The 15,466-nt window shown below is 43.4% G+C and overlaps 1 protein-coding gene across 3 annotated transcripts in view; it reads left to right on the top strand.

Moving 5' to 3' along the window:
• The window catches only part of FAM193A (family with sequence similarity 193 member A), a 100,874-nt gene that overhangs the window by 27,153 nt on the left and 58,255 nt on the right, over window positions 1–15,466 (top strand). For 2 of the 3 annotated variants that reach the window (XM_037898198.2, XM_037898197.2), the window contains exons 2-3: window positions 4,023–4,088; window positions 9,075–9,320. In XM_037898198.2, coding sequence (XP_037754126.1) covers window positions 4,023–4,088; window positions 9,075–9,320 — 312 coding nt within the window. The remainder of the gene's footprint in view (window positions 1–4,022; window positions 4,089–9,074; window positions 9,321–15,466) is intronic. The other variant, XM_037898199.2, reaches the window with a different exon arrangement.

Here is a 15,466-nt window from a genome sequence, read left to right as displayed (position 1 = left end):
AATTTCAGAATCTGTAACTTGGTGGTCAACTCACTGAAGCTCTGATAAAATCACCCCTTCATTATCGTTGATAGCAGTCAGCAAATTATGACCCATGTCTAACCTTATATGTGCAGAATTTACTTTCCCCACAGATTTCTTTGCTTCCCCGCAGAAAAATGACTGACGGGAAAGCAAAGAGAAGCCACAAGAGCGGTCATGCGACCCTTTCCAGCAGGATGTTTTGGGGGCCCAGGGCAGCCAGCAGAGAGGTAAATCACTGTGGGGCAGGAGGCGGAACTAGGGAAGACCCAGCTGATGGTTCCTACCCTGCACTGGGCTCAGCTGCTAGACCCGGCCGACCCAAGACCAACCCGCAAATTTCTACCTCGGCTGAACGAAGCTCTGCAAACTCCCCCCTCCCCCCCACCCCAGCTTCTTGCACCTGTCGCTCCTCAGCTGCAGGGGGAGGGATCCCTATAGAGGGAGCTGCTCCCCCATCTGCCCAACCCCTCTGCATCCAGATCTCCTCATACCCAGACCCTCCCACTGAGCCTCACCTCCCACACTCAGAAACACGCCCCTTTTCCGATGAGTTCCACTACCCATGTACCTGGACCACCCTGACAAGCCCCACTGAGCCCCAACCAGCTGCATCTGGACTCTCCACTGACACCCCACACCCATACCCCCCTGCCAAGTTCTCTCTCCCACACCCAACCCCTGCCACTGAGCTCCAACCACCTTCACCTGGACCCCCCAAGAGTCCCATTACTGTTGCACCCAGAGCTCCCCAACAAGCACCTGTGCATCCAGATCCCCCACTGAGCTGCTCACACCCAGATTGCCCCACACAGAAGCCTCTTAACCTACACCTGGACCCCACACTTGGATCGTGCCTTGCTGAGCCTGCCTGCCCACACATGGTGCACCTGTCACAGAGGGGCTGGGCCCTGGTGTGTTTCTGGGGCAGACTCCATCCTTGCACTATGTCAGGGTTGGTTGCAGCCTCACCACTGAGTCCATGTCCCCAGAGGAGCTGCACAGTGATCTCCTACCTTTGTGCAGTCAGTGGCCTGTGCTCCCCAATGCCGTGCTGGAGCCTCCACATTTATTTGTCAAATAAAATTCGCAGAATTTTAAAATACCGTGTGCAGAATTTTTATTATTTTTTTTGGCACAGAATGCCCTCAGGAGTAATGTATGTATAAATGCCAATTACCCAGTTAGTGTTCTCCAAATCCTGCAATCTAGATTGTTGCAAGCACATTGGTTGTAGTAGGGACTATCATTATTTTATGTTGTATGTATATTGAGACTATACTATTGAATAATTTATCCCATAACTGTGCTCTAGAAGCTAAATTTTAACAAGAAAAAAGTTAAAGGAATGCCCACTTAATCATGCTACTAAATTTGTTACAAATAACATTAATATAACTAATGAAAAGAGGGAAATTGTCTTTATTCCTGTTTTGTACTTTTGATAGCACTTGCTGTGCACTCAGTTTCACTCTTTCCCCTTTTGTTGGGGAGTGCCTCTGTGGGCAGGGCTGGCAGTACTGCCTAGTGATGGATGTCCAGGGCCGCTTTGCCTAGCTGCTACAGTTCGTGGGAGTGTATCCCAGCAGCCAGAGTCAAGGGCCACTCTGCCTAGCGGCTACAGTCCCCAGAGTGGGGGTAGGAAACCCAGGCCCACCCTACTCCACTGGGTTCCGACCCAGGGCCCTTCAAAGCAGTAGGACGTATACGTGGCCTAAGATCTATTACCCTTACTCACTCTCCGTGGATCACTTCTTACCTGTTTCCTGTACCTCCATTGATGTCACAGTTCGGTCTTCCTACCTTCCTCCCAGGTTCATCTCTGGAGCTCCTTCCCCTGGCGACAGCAAGTCATTGCCCTCTGCTCCAGAAGATTCACTAGATAGACTCAGTCCTAGCAGCTTCTTGGCAGGAGGCTGCTGCACCCAACTGCTCTCCTCCTCAGTCAGCCCAGACTGAGCTGACCTGCTCCCTTTTGAATGCTCCTGCCCCTGGGAGCATGCCACGCAGAGACGAGGGGGTGTGGCTTCCTGTGTCTAGAGCAGCTCCTTAGCCTTCGCCTCACCAGTGCGGGATTGTGACAGGGTGTATTACCTCCTCGTGTGAATCTTTCTCACAACAGAGAAGAATTTTCAAATAGGTAAATCTGATTGTAAAACTAGAAAAACTAGTGAGGGACTCCTCCTTCACCAATGTAAAACCCTGCTGGGCTTTTGATACTTCAGAGGGGATGCAGCGCTTTCTTCCCCCTCCTTTTTTGGGCAAGCAACCACCTGAATGCCAAAAACTTAACCTAGCTACCACACCTTCATGGGTGTCAAGCTTCACTTGCTCCGATTCAGCTGTTAGAGCCTCCAGATTTCCTGAGACAACTAATGCAGTTCTTCATTGTAAATACAAAAATCAGCAATACACTGAAAAAAATAAAATTTTTAACCTTGTCCAATTAAACTTCATGTCAAAATAGAGATCACCTGCACCCCGCTACTGTTTGAATTGGACTAGGGGACGGACAGTGCTGAATAATTTAAGTCTGTTAAGCCATCTGGTCGTTGGGCCTTGTCAGTGTCACTAATAGCCTGTAACAGTAGAGTTTAGTGATTTCACAACACCCTGATAATGTTAATCTTTGCAGCATCTCTTGTGAGTAAGGCATTGAGCCACTTTTTTTACTGGTAGGAGGGAGAAGAGTTGGTAGAAATCTTTATTCAAGGCCATCCAGTGAGTAGGCATCATTGGTCAGAAATTCCTAGTTCTGTTGATGTGCAGGAATAATAGACTCTAGCTCATACTGTAAGTCCGTGGCCTCTGTGGCTAGCAGGAGTAAAAGCATATTCTGTTCACTTAAGTGACCAGATCTGACACAAATACATGCTTCTCTTAAGTAAGAGGTGTCGTATTTAGTTAGTTCCTTATCATACTAATCTCACTTAATGTTACATAGTGGAGTGGGGGAAACAAAAAGGGATAAACAGAAATGGGAAAAGGGGACGGGGGCTGATGAAAATAAAGTGAAGACCTGTCTGAAATCTCAGAGGGTGGGCAATACCCAAACGAAGAGAAGGGAATGGGGATAAGTCTCCTTCCTCTCCCCCAGTAAAAACCCACTGAAAAGAATTGACATTTGAAAGTTCCCCTCTCACCCTCCCTGCAGTGCACTTTGTTTCTCTCACAGATGAATTGAAATCTTGTTCTTAGATAATTTCATAACCAGGTCATCCTCTTTCTTGAGTGTTGTCATTGACTTATTGTTGTGTCCTATTTTCACTTTATTCGGGTTTGGTGACATATAGTGTCACTTGTGGCTTATCAGGCAATGCTTAGTTCAGTGTGTATGGAGAGGAGGGTGGAAAATTAGTCTTTCTAAAAGATAACTTCTGGTTAAACTTGAGACTACGGGCTTAATGCAGGTATTACTGGATGAAATTCTGTGGCCTGCATTATGCAGATCGGCCTAGATGATCCAAGTGGTTCCTTCTGGCCTTAAAATATATTATCTAATTTCAAAATGTTTTTCTGAGGGGAAGAATATTGCTTAGCTAATATGTGAAAACCTATTTTTCTATGCTATATTATGCAGAACCTCCAAAAAGGTGAAACTTTTGTAAATTAAGATGATAAAAATACAAAAACGAGAACAGTTAATGAAAGGCTTACATGAACCCGGAAACTTGAGCAAACAGGCAATCATATTTTTGGTCCTTATATCCATTTCACTGGGTGACTTTGCTCTATATTTGGTGTTTGAATTGCATTTGTAATAGATCCATTCAATTCCTACTCATACTGCTGTACTTTGAAATGTCCACATTATTAACTCCTGTATCTGGAGAATTTTATCACAAGGGGAAAAAATGTCTGTCAAGTCCTCTCGAAAAAGGCTTGTAATGCTATAGATATAGGCTCAATTGTGGTGGTAGCAAGTGCCATTCTCTCTAAGATGCAGTAAAAAACAAAAAATACTTAGCTGTTACAATCCATCTACTCTTGTTGTTTTCTAGGTTTCATTAAATGGTACCCAGTTTACAGACAGTTCCGTTGGATCAGAGTTCACAGGTGTTTCTCAGGTAGGTACAGTCAAGTTTGGTTGGTCAATAGTCATTGAACGATTTATTTATGGAAGAAGTACTGAAGTGCAAAAATGCGGCGGAGACCTCATTAATATAGGTTTTAGGGCTTGACTCTGTTCACTGAAGTTCGTGGTAGCCCTGGTCTACCCTAAAAAGTTATACCGACCAAGCTCCCATTGTAGACAGTGCTATGTTGAGGGGAGGGTTCTCCCTTCAACGTAGCTATCCCCTCTTGGGGAGATGGAGTACCTACGTCAACAGGAGAAGCTCTCCGGTTAGCATAGGTAGCGTCTTCACCAAGCACTACAGCGGTGCAGCTGCGCTAGTGCAGCACTGTAAGGATAGACTACCTTGATGCTGAATCAAATACTAAAGTATTACAAACCCTAACAGAATTTTTATTTTCATGAAACAATGTAAAAAAATTCCTGGAAGATTTATATCCCAAATAGCAATGTGCTTATGAAACTCACTAAATGGTTTTGTTGTGCAAGCTAACAAAGTACAAAAATGACAGCATGAATGGTGAAAAGTAAACTAGATTTTAAAACAATTATTGAGCTAATAATCTTTGAGGTGGAAACATGGATAGGGAAAATTTTAAATTATTATCTCAACTTTAGCGTCATGTTAATTTTGTTCTGAAGACAAAAAGAAAAAATTCTTCTTGGAAACAAACTTAAATAGATTAATAAATATTCCATTTAAGTAATGCTGACATTTCTGTTCTTCCAAATTTGTTAACAAATAAAATTATAAGCAAACTTCTACGGACATCGGATACTCTTCCTCATTGAAGGCTATGGCAGGTTTTGAAATTTGATTAGCAAAGTGCAAACTTTTTCCCCCAAGTGTACACTTTTTACCTCGAAAATGTGAAATGTACACATGTATGGATCTAGATTAAAGTTCATGTAATTGAAAAAGAGCTCAACTGTTGTTGTGGATGTTTTCACATACAAGTATGCATGCATTCTCCACCTTTTGGGCTGCGAGAAAGCATGAGAGATTTCAGCCTCATGTTTCTGAGAAAGTTGCAAAGATATGAAAGTAGGGGTTTAGAATTGATTGATTTGTTTCAAGATATGTTTGAGACTAGTTGCAATTTTACTGTGGCAGAAGTAACAGGAAGTTGGCATCTCGGATTGCCCATAGTCAAGATGGTAAATGTTAATTTTGTTAGAATACAAAATAGTTTAGAAACTACCACTGCGTATAAGTCGCCCCACCTCTCTTTCTGAATATCAAGTGATGTTTCTCATTTTATGAACCAAATGTTTGTAGTTCAACGTTTAAAACTGTGCTGTAAATATAAACAAAGGGAATCTTCTAGATGGCCAGCCTTTGAAATTATTGTTCCTGCTGTTTGTGGTGGTGGTTCTCCTTTAAATAGTACTGACTAGTTTTATTTTTCCTTGTACTACAATGCAACAATCTAGACTGAATCTACAAATCCTTGTATAGGAAGGTTGGAGGCCAGCTTCCCTGACCTTAACCTATTTAAAAGGTTGAAGGTCAGGATGTGTTGATACATACCTTTTAATTATTATTTGAGATCTTTACACTTCTGTCTTCCTTTCTGGGGGCAAGAAACCCTGCTGCTGCTGCTGTCCGTAAGGATCTACTGGTAAATAGCTATACACAGATCCTCATGGCAGCATCAGGGAGACAGCCTGACTTCTGAAAAAAATAATCTTGAACAAGGAGATGAGCAGCCAGGCCACCTGCTGCAAGCTTTTCAGACTGGTTCCAAGTATCCGCAAGACCCAACTGTTGCATGAAGGGGTGGGTCCAGGAACAGCCCTCCTAGAAAGAGTGGCTGACTAACTTTGCTGCTTTTGAAATCTGTTGTTTGACTGGGCAGAGCCAATGAAGGGACAAGCCAAGCCTAGCTCATAAGGAGACACAAAGGGGGCCTCTTCACTCTCAAAAGTCCCTCCAATGGGAGTTTGCATGAGGACAATGCTTTTCTCCTTTTCCCCTAATGCAAATTACTATGGCAGGAAATGGTGAGGTGTCTGCAGCTTGCAGGTAGGATCAGGAGGAGGCAGGTGACCTTGTAGACAGTTTCACAGGTAGTGAAAAAAGCTGGCTAAACACCTTAGGACAGTGGTGGGCAACCTGTGGGCCACATGTGGCCCATCAGGGTAATCTGATTGCGGGCCATGAGACATTTTGCTGACGTTGACCGTCTGCAGGCATGGCCCCCCGCAGCTCCCAGTGGCCGCAATTTGCTGTTCCTGCAATCAGATTACCCTGATGGGCCACATGTGGCCCACAGGTTGCCCACCACTGCCTTAGGACCTTCTACTTCCTGGAGAAAGTTTGTGGGTAGGTGGAGAGGATTGATGGAACAACATGACTATCTGAAATCACTGTGTTCTTATGAAGGTTTGCGCTTGTTAATTCTTTCTTCACACCCACCTTCCAGAATGGCTGTAGGAAGCTTTTGATGCTAGTCTCAGCTCTGTGAATCTTCTGTTCCTGGCATTTGGACTGCCTGATGCTGCAGTGAGGAAAATACAGGCAGATTCTCTTCAGACGGCAGCATTAGGGGATGGGGGTTGTTGCTGCAGTGAGGAAGAGAGTAGAGTCAGTGGGACACAAATAAGATTGGTCTACATCTTGATATGATCCTCTTGTTGTGCCAAAGTGAGTGTCAGAGATCCAGCTGTACTCTAATGTTGCGAACTTTCAATGTGTTTCCAAAACAGTACTGGCTATTTGTTAATGCTGAAGTGTTGTATTTGTTTTTTTAAAATACAAACACCTAAGGGCATTGGGAATCCTTAGTGCTTCCATGCTTTGAAGAAAGGCTTTGAAATTTGGTAGGGGATGGCCTTTATGTCAGAGATGTGCCCCTTGATCTTCCCTGGAAACACCACCCAAATCTCATTCAGTTATAAGCTTTTGAAAAATCTGAAATTGCACGAGCTCAGTAGTGACTTGTTACAGTTTGGCAGCTAAATTCTTCGAAGATTTTATCTGCACCAACCCAGGGCTGCAGGGGATGAGCAGGACTATCCCTGTAGTTGTTACACTCAATGCCGCAGGCTGCTGTGGTGCCAGGAACTAGAACTGAAAGCAGGGAATGTCTCTCTCTCTCCAGTACTATCGGTGCCAGAGAGAGTAGATTTAGCCAAGCCGTTTGGGGGGAGACGGAGACTGGAAGCAGTGGTGCCTGGGACTGATTATGAAGACTGGGAGGCAGGCAGAAACTAGCTGCTAGGGGGAGACTAAGATCAGACAGATAGCCAGGAGGGGAGACTGGGTTTGGCTGGGCGAAGAGTGGGAAAGAGGAAGATAGACTGGAAGCTTAGGATGGGGGTGGTGCAGGGAAATGGGAGCAAGTGGGGAAATGGCAGTTGGATGAGGAGACTGGGACTGGGTGCTGGGGAGAATGGATGACTGAGTGTCAGTGGGGTAGGAAAGGAAGACTAGCACGGACTCGATGGGCAGAAGAAGTCAGGCTTGTGAGGAAACAGGGCCTGAAGGGTGTGTGACCCCTAGAGAACACTCCCTTCCATAATCTTGACTGGAACCCAAAATTCCTGAGTGTCCCTATTCCTCCACTGTCATGAGTTCTCAGTGTGAGGCTGTGTCCAAAAGGGCTAATGTGATCCTTGGTTGCATAAACTGGAATCTTGAGTGGGAGTAGAGAGGTTTTACCTCTGTATTTGGCATTGGTGTGCCTGCTGCTAAAATACTGTCTCCAGTTCTGGTGTCCACAATCCAAAAAAGGATGTTGACTAATTGGAGAGGATTCAGAGAAGAACCATGAGAATGATTAAAGGATTAGAAAACATGTCTTATAGTGACAGACTCTAGGAATTCAATCTATTTAGTTTTATAGAGAGCAAGTTAAGGAATGACTTGATCACAGTCTGAGTATCTAGATGGGGAACAAATACTAAGCTCTTCGATCTAGCAGAGACCGGTATAATAAGATCTAATGGCTGGAAGTTTAAGCTCAACAAATTCAAAATTGAAATAAGGCACACATTTTGAACAGTGAGGGTAACTAATCAGTAGAACAATTTTTGCCAGGGGTCCTAGTGGATTCTCCATCACTGATTCTTTTTTTTTTTTAGATCAAGATTGGATGTTTTTCTAGAAGATATGCTCTTTTATTTATTTTAGGAAAGTTCTATGACCTGTGTTGTATAGGAGGTCAGGTTAGATTATCACAATGGCCCCTTCTGATCTTGGAATCTATGACCAGATAGGTAAGAGAATTGATGCTTGACTCTATAGACTGCAGCTTTGAAAAATCAATGCTCAATTTATTGGGCCTTTCTGATACTGGCACATTATATACACCATTTTTGGATAGTGCACAGTAGGCATTTTATTGCTGGAAACTTGTTCCTTTTTACATCCACTGTCCAGAGGAGGGTTTGGAGGAAAGGAATAGCTTTAAAATGCTAAGATGACTTCATTCCAAAGCAGTTTGGGGCCCTCTTGTAAGCCACTTCAGATTTGCAAAAGCTAAATCCAGTCTTTATAGCCAAGTTAGTTAAGTGTTTGGACCACAACTGATGCTGAAGGAGCAGCTGGGCCTGTAGCAGACAGAAGGGAAGGAAGTCTAAGGAGCCATTATATTTTCCTAATTTCTTTCCCTTTAATACAAAAAACAACAATAAACATTGAAAATAGTGAAAGGAGTTCAATTTTTCCCTTCTATTTTAACTTCTACTTTGAATCATCTAATAGTAGAAAGCTATAGTGCATTCCTCAAAAAGTAAATTTTTATTTAAATGAAATGTGTAATTATGGAGCCTTATTCATAATAGCAATAAGACTTTCCAGGTTCTATGTTAATAGGATATTCAGCATTGGGGTTTCAATGCACCCAAAGCATGCATGAAGTATTAACACAGACTTTGTTCCTACTGAATACTTTGTAGAATAAGAAATGTAAAGATGACTTTTGTCCGTTAAGCATGGAAATAACCAGTTGTCTATTCAAATGTTTGTTTGTAGACTCCATTTACTTTTGGCTTGGGTCAAAGGGCACCATATACAACAGGCGAGCATTGTCTTCTTTGTAGAAGTGAACGGAAAGACACCTTGCTTTCAGAGAGCGGGATTAAAAATTCTAGCAAAACAGCACTTTCTACATCTCCAAAAGCAAATAGTATGCTGCATCTTCCACTGTGGGTGTGTCCAGACTGTCGACGAACAGTCGAGAAGGAGGAGAGGCATGCCACGCTAGAGCAATCTCTTGTGGTAAGTTTCAGTGTATGAGTTGACTAAATTGAGATGATACCATGATGGGCTAGACGCTTGCTTTTTTTTTTTTTTTTTAAATCCCTATAATGTATTCATTTGCCAGGGAGTTTTGTTCTAGAAATGAAACTGAATGTGTCACATGGTTCCCTAGCTTTGAAAATGAGTCTCTTAAGAATGCTTTGGGCCATAAGATAGAATTCAGTCTTGGATCCTTTTACTTGATTTTTGTTAAGCCCTTTCAACTTTTCTTCTACTCTTTGCCTTTTCCCTCAATTTTATTCTTCCATTCCTTTTTGTATGATCCTTTCCCGCAACTCTTACCTTGTTTTGTCCACTTATGCTGATCTTTGACTCTGTTTTGCCACCCATCTGTTCTTCAGGCTTCTCCTTTCTTTCTTCCTCTCAGGTTACTATTCTTTCATTGCTACTTTTCTTCAGGTCTCTGTTTTTATCCATTCTGCTCACTTTAGAGAGGCTATTAAACATATGCCTCTTTGCATGGTATGCAGCCAACGAACACTTGTGCCATCTGCAGACCCACAAATTCAGTATACTAATTTGAGACTCAAGTTTGAATTCTTAAATTTTAACAACTTTTAAATTGAATTTTCCTTTTTTAAATGGTAGCTCATGTACACCAAGTAATACAGAAACAATGCATATATACCATGGAGAAAATATATTAGGACAGAGGCTTTCAATCTGTGGTCCACGGATCCTCGACGGTCCACAGACTATCTTAAGATTTCCAAAATGGGTCTGGACCTTCATTTGGCTTTTTTTTTTTAAGGTTATGTAAATGAAAAGAGGATGAAAAAGCATTCTGAGCAAAATTCTGCTAGATCATAGAATAGAGTTTTTATTAAAGTCCCATATTTTAGATTAGGATGGAATTCTGTAACACTTCCAACTAGCTTGATATTGAAGGACCAAGGGGCATCTATTGATAAATCAACAAGCCAGTTTTAGAACGGTGATCTGTTTTATACAAAAGGAATCTAATTCAGCTATAATGTGAGTTTTAAGTTAATAAGCTAGACCTAAGCATATTTTACCCATATTAACCATAAACTATGTTTGATGTACTTCTCATCTCATTAGCCAACATTTAATGATAATTACCATAGACAGGCCGTCTTCAGAGAGGAGGTAGCTTAATTTTAGGCCTCTCCTAAAAGTTGCAGAAAACAGTGGGTTCAAAGGACAGTCTTGGCCAAGTCACAAGGCCTAGGCATTTCTTCTAAATTCAGCTTGGAAAAGAATGAGGGAGAACAAACAGTGAACCAGACACCAGGAACACCAAATTTTGAAGAATGATAACAAAGAAGTTGAAAGCAATTGTATCAAACTACAGGTAAGTCAGGTGAAATAAAAATATATAAGCCCCTAGATTTAGCAACCATTACACTTGTCATGCTGTCTGCAGTGGCTCATAACCGTGAGTGCCACCTTCAGGGTAGAATGTCAAAAAGCTGGGGAGAAACCTCAAACTGGTTGAGTTTTCTATAATTAGATGTTACTGACTTGGTGACAAGTGTGTGAACTCCTAAAGCACTGTAACAGTTTTACCATGGAGTCTCAGAGAGTCCCCTTGGGCATTCCAGTCCATCTTGCAAACCAGGTAAGCTGGACGATGTGATAAATGGTCATGTTACACCCCAAATCCCAATAATATTCAGGTTACTTCTAGTCCCAAAGGACCAGTCACTTACCCCAAGTCAGTTGTACTCAGACCTCAAATCAAAGACAATGCCTGTAATAAACTAGCTAAAGATTTATTAACAAAGAAAAGAAATGAGTTATTTGCAAGGTTAGAACAGGAAACACACACACAAATGAACAACGAGGAGTCCAGTGGCACTTCAAAGACTAACAGATTTATTTGGGCATAAGCTTTCATGGGTAAAAAAAACCCACTTCTTCAGATGCATGGAGTGAAAATTACAGATACAGGCATAAATATACTGACACATGAAGAGAAGGGAGTTACCTTACAAGTGGAGAATCAATGTTGACAAGGCTAATTCGGTCAGGGTGGATGTGGTCCACTCCCAATAATTGAGGAGGAGGTGTCAATACCAAGAGAGGGAAAATTGCTTTTGTAGTGAGCCAGCCACTCCCAGTCTCTATTCGAGCTCAAATTAATGTTAAATTTGCAAATGAATGTTAGCTCTGCAGTTTTTCTTTGAAGTTTGTTTCTTAAGTTTTTGTTGTTGAAGTATGGCTACTTTTAAATCAGTTATTGACTGTCCAGGCAGACTGAAGTGTTCTCCTACTGGCTTTTGTATGTTACCATTTCTGATGTCCGATTTGTGTCCATTCATTCTTTTACGTAGAGACTGTCCGGTTTGGCCAATGTACATGGCAGAGGGGCATTGCTGGCACATGATGGCATGTATCACATTCATAGATGTGCAAGTGAATGAGCCCCGGATGGTGTGGCTGATTGGGATTGGTCCTGTGATGGTGTCACTAGAGTAGATATGGGGACAGAGTAGGCAACAGGGTTTGTTCCAGGAATTGGTTCCTGGGTTGGTGTGGTGTGTAATTGCTGGTGAGTATTTGCTTCAGTTTGGGGGGCTGTCTGTAAGCGAGGACTGGCCTGCCTCCCAAGGTCTGCGAGAGTGAGGGATTGTTTTCCAGGATAGGTTGTAGATCGTTGATGATATGCTTGAGAGGTTTTAACTGGGGGCTGTAGGTGATGGCCAGTGGTGTTCTGTTACTTTCCTTGTTGCGCCTGTCCTCTAGTAGGTGACTTCTGGGTACCCGTCTTGCTTTGTCAATCTGTTTCCTTACTTCCCCCGGTGGGTATTGTAGTTTTAAGAATGCTCGATAAAGATCTTGTAGGTGTTTGTCTCTGAGGGATTGGAGCAAATGCAGTTGTATCTTAGGGCTTAGCTGTAAACAATGGATCGTGTGATGTGTCCTGGATGGAAGCTGGAGACAAGTAGGTAAGTATAGCGGTCAGTAAGTTTCTGGTGTAGTGTGGTGTTTGTGACCATCACTTATTAGCACTGTAGTGTCTAGGAAGTGGATCTTTTGTGTGGACTGGTCCAGGCTGAGGTTGATGGTGGGGTGGAAATTGTTGAAGTCCAGGTGGAATTCTTCAAGGGCCTCCTTCCCGTGGGTCCATATGATGAAGATGTCATCAATGTAGCGCAAGTAGAGGAGGGGTGCTAGGGGACGACAGCTGTGGATACAGACTAACACAGCTACCCCTATGATACTTGACACACAAATGAGTTAGTCTTAGATTAAAAGGTAATAAAGCTTCCATAAGAAACAGCTCTATACTTCCTTTAGGGCTGACCCATGCCAAGCAGCATGGGGATCTCTTGCTTATGTTTAGGAATCTTTGCTCCTCAGAGTCTAGTCTGCATGAAGAGACCAGTTTCTCCTTGTCAGGATTTTTATGCTCCCCTCACCACAGAATCCAATCTGATGGGATGAGTTCATGTGTCGGTCCCTCTTTCCTGGAGGGAATCAGGAATACAATCACCAAAGTCTCTGTCCACTGATTTGCCTTCAGTGGTCCTTTTTGTGTGCAGGGTGAATACTTTACCTTAATTAATACCTGCTGAATACCTGCTTTTCCTGTTTGGTGAGTTACACAATTATAGAGATTTACAATGCAAACACTCAATATAACTTTGTACCATGGGATACAGATATTATAAATGGGATTAATATATGTAGCATTCTATAAGCATTTCATAAAGCATAAATACAAACGCATTCTTATAACACTATTATCTATTTTAACTATACTAACCCCACACATAAGCCAGATTGGTTTCCAACTGCATTTATCAGTGTTCAGTGAGGCTCTGGGCCTTTGTGCCTGCCAGCATCACAGCATTGTTAAAAATGCATTTTAAAGGTAAGTGATTAAAGAAGCGTCTCAGAGTTGTCTGAATTTAACTTGAATTGATAACTCTTTTTAATTGAGTTTTTCATCAAACTGTAGAAGATGGCTAACAATTCCAGACTTAGGGTACTTCTACAGTACGAAATTATTTCAAAATTATTCTATTCGAATTTTCGCAAGTTATTTTATACATTTGGTCTTCTGTGTCCCCACTAAAGCACGTGAATTCGGTGGATTGCGTCCACAGTACCAAGGCTAGCATCGAATGTCTGAGCGGTGCACTGTGGGTAGCTATCCCACAGTCCCGCAGTCCCCACCGCCCACTGGAATTCTGGGTTAAGCTTCCAGTGCATGATGGGGCAAAAACATTCTCGTGGATGTTTCTGGGTGTGTGTCATCAGAAAGCTACGGCAGACAACCATTTCGCGCCTCTTTGGCGTGCAGACGCCATGCTGCTTTCGGCAGACTGTGCACCACTGCTCTCCTGCTACTATGAATCCACCTCTCATTTCCTCTCATCTTCCTATGTAATCTGTACTATCTACTCTTTCTCTTCCTCATCGAACGCTTCCGCTGCCAACTCTGCTCGACCATTGTGAACTGAGCAGCACAGCTTCCGCAGCCAACTCTGCTCTCCCGCTATTGCCACACTTCCGAGCTTCTCCATGTTGTCTGTCCTGGGCTCCCACCTCCGTGAAAGCCACAGAATTCAACCATTTTCAGCCTTTGTTCGGCTACTGTGAACCAAACAGCGCAGCTTCTGCTGCCACTCTGTTGTCCTACGTTTCGCGCCATTTTTCGAGAATTACCCATGCAGGCACCATAGCCGTGGAGCCCGATCAGATCTCCACTGCAGTTTTGACCATTGGAAATACCTCGCGCATTATCCAGCAGTATGTGCAGTACCTGCAAAACCGGGCGAGGAAGTGACGACAGCGTGATTACGATAGTGATGAGGACATGGACACAGACGGCACGGCATATGGCAATTGGGAGATCATGGTTGTATTGGGCCAGGTTGATGCTGTGCAACGCCGATTCTGGGCCCAGGAAACAAGCACAGATTGGTGGGACCACATAGTGTTGCAGGTATGGGATGATTCCCAGTGGCTGAGAAACTTCCGTATGCGTAGAGCCACTTTCATGGAACTTGGACTTGCTGTCCCCTGCCCTGAAGCGCAAAGACACCAAAATGAGAGCAGCCCTCATAGTTGAGAAGCGAGTGGCCATAGCTCTGTGGAAGCTTGCAACGCCCAACAGCTACCGGTCAGTCGGGAATCAATCGACTGTCGGGGCTGCTGTGCTGCAACTGAATCATTGACCAGCTGCTATCAAGGGTAGTGACTTTGGGAAATATGGAGACCATTGTGCTTGGCTTTAATGTGCTGGGGTTCCCTAACTGCGGCAGGGCGATAGACGGAACGCATATCCCTATCTTGGCCCCGGAACACTGGGGCGGCCAGTACATAAACCGCAAGGGGTACTTTTCCATGGTGCTGCAAGCACTGGTGGATCGCAAGGAGCGTTTCACCGACATCAACGTGGGATGGCCAGGAAAGGTGCATGACGCTCGCATCTTCAGGAACTCTGGTCTGTTTGAACAGCTGCAGGAAGGAACTACTTCCCAGACCAGAAAATTACTGTTGGGGATGTTGAAATGCCTATAGTTATCCTCGGGGACCCAGCCTACCCCTTAATGCAATGGCTCATGAAGCCGTACACAGGCACCCTGGACAGTAGTAAGGAGCAGTTCAACTCTATGCTGAGCAAATGCAGAATGGTGCTAGAATGTGGCTTTGGGCGTTTGAAAGCGCGCTGGTGCAGTTTACTGACTTGGTTAGATCTCAGCACAACCAATATTCCAATTGTAATTGCTGCTTGTTGTGTGCTCCCTAATATCTGTGAGAGTAAGGGGGAGACATTTATGGCTGGGTGGGAGGTTGAGGCAACTCTCCTGGTGGACAGTTTTGCACAGCCAGACAACAGGGCTATTAGAGCGCAGCAGGGCCTGCTGCCCATCAGAGAAGCTTTGAAAGCCAGTTTCATGAGAGTTGTGTGTGTTTCTCTTAAAGTTACCCGCCCCCTCTGTGTGTGTGTGTGTGTGTATGTATATGTATATGTATATGTGTGTGTGTGTATATATATATATATATATAGCATATAAAAATATGGAAATAAAGTCACAATTGTTTAAAAAAAGTTCTTTATTATTTGTTGCACAAAACATTGAGAGAAATAAGAGGCTAGACGGGGGCGGGATATTGGGTTAGGGGGA

Source organism: Chelonia mydas, chromosome 4, assembly GCF_015237465.2.
Source record: "Chelonia mydas isolate rCheMyd1 chromosome 4, rCheMyd1.pri.v2, whole genome shotgun sequence".
In the NCBI taxonomy this organism is placed as follows: Eukaryota; Metazoa; Chordata; order Testudines; family Cheloniidae; genus Chelonia; species Chelonia mydas.
This window is presented reverse-complemented; position numbering and strand designations above follow the sequence as displayed.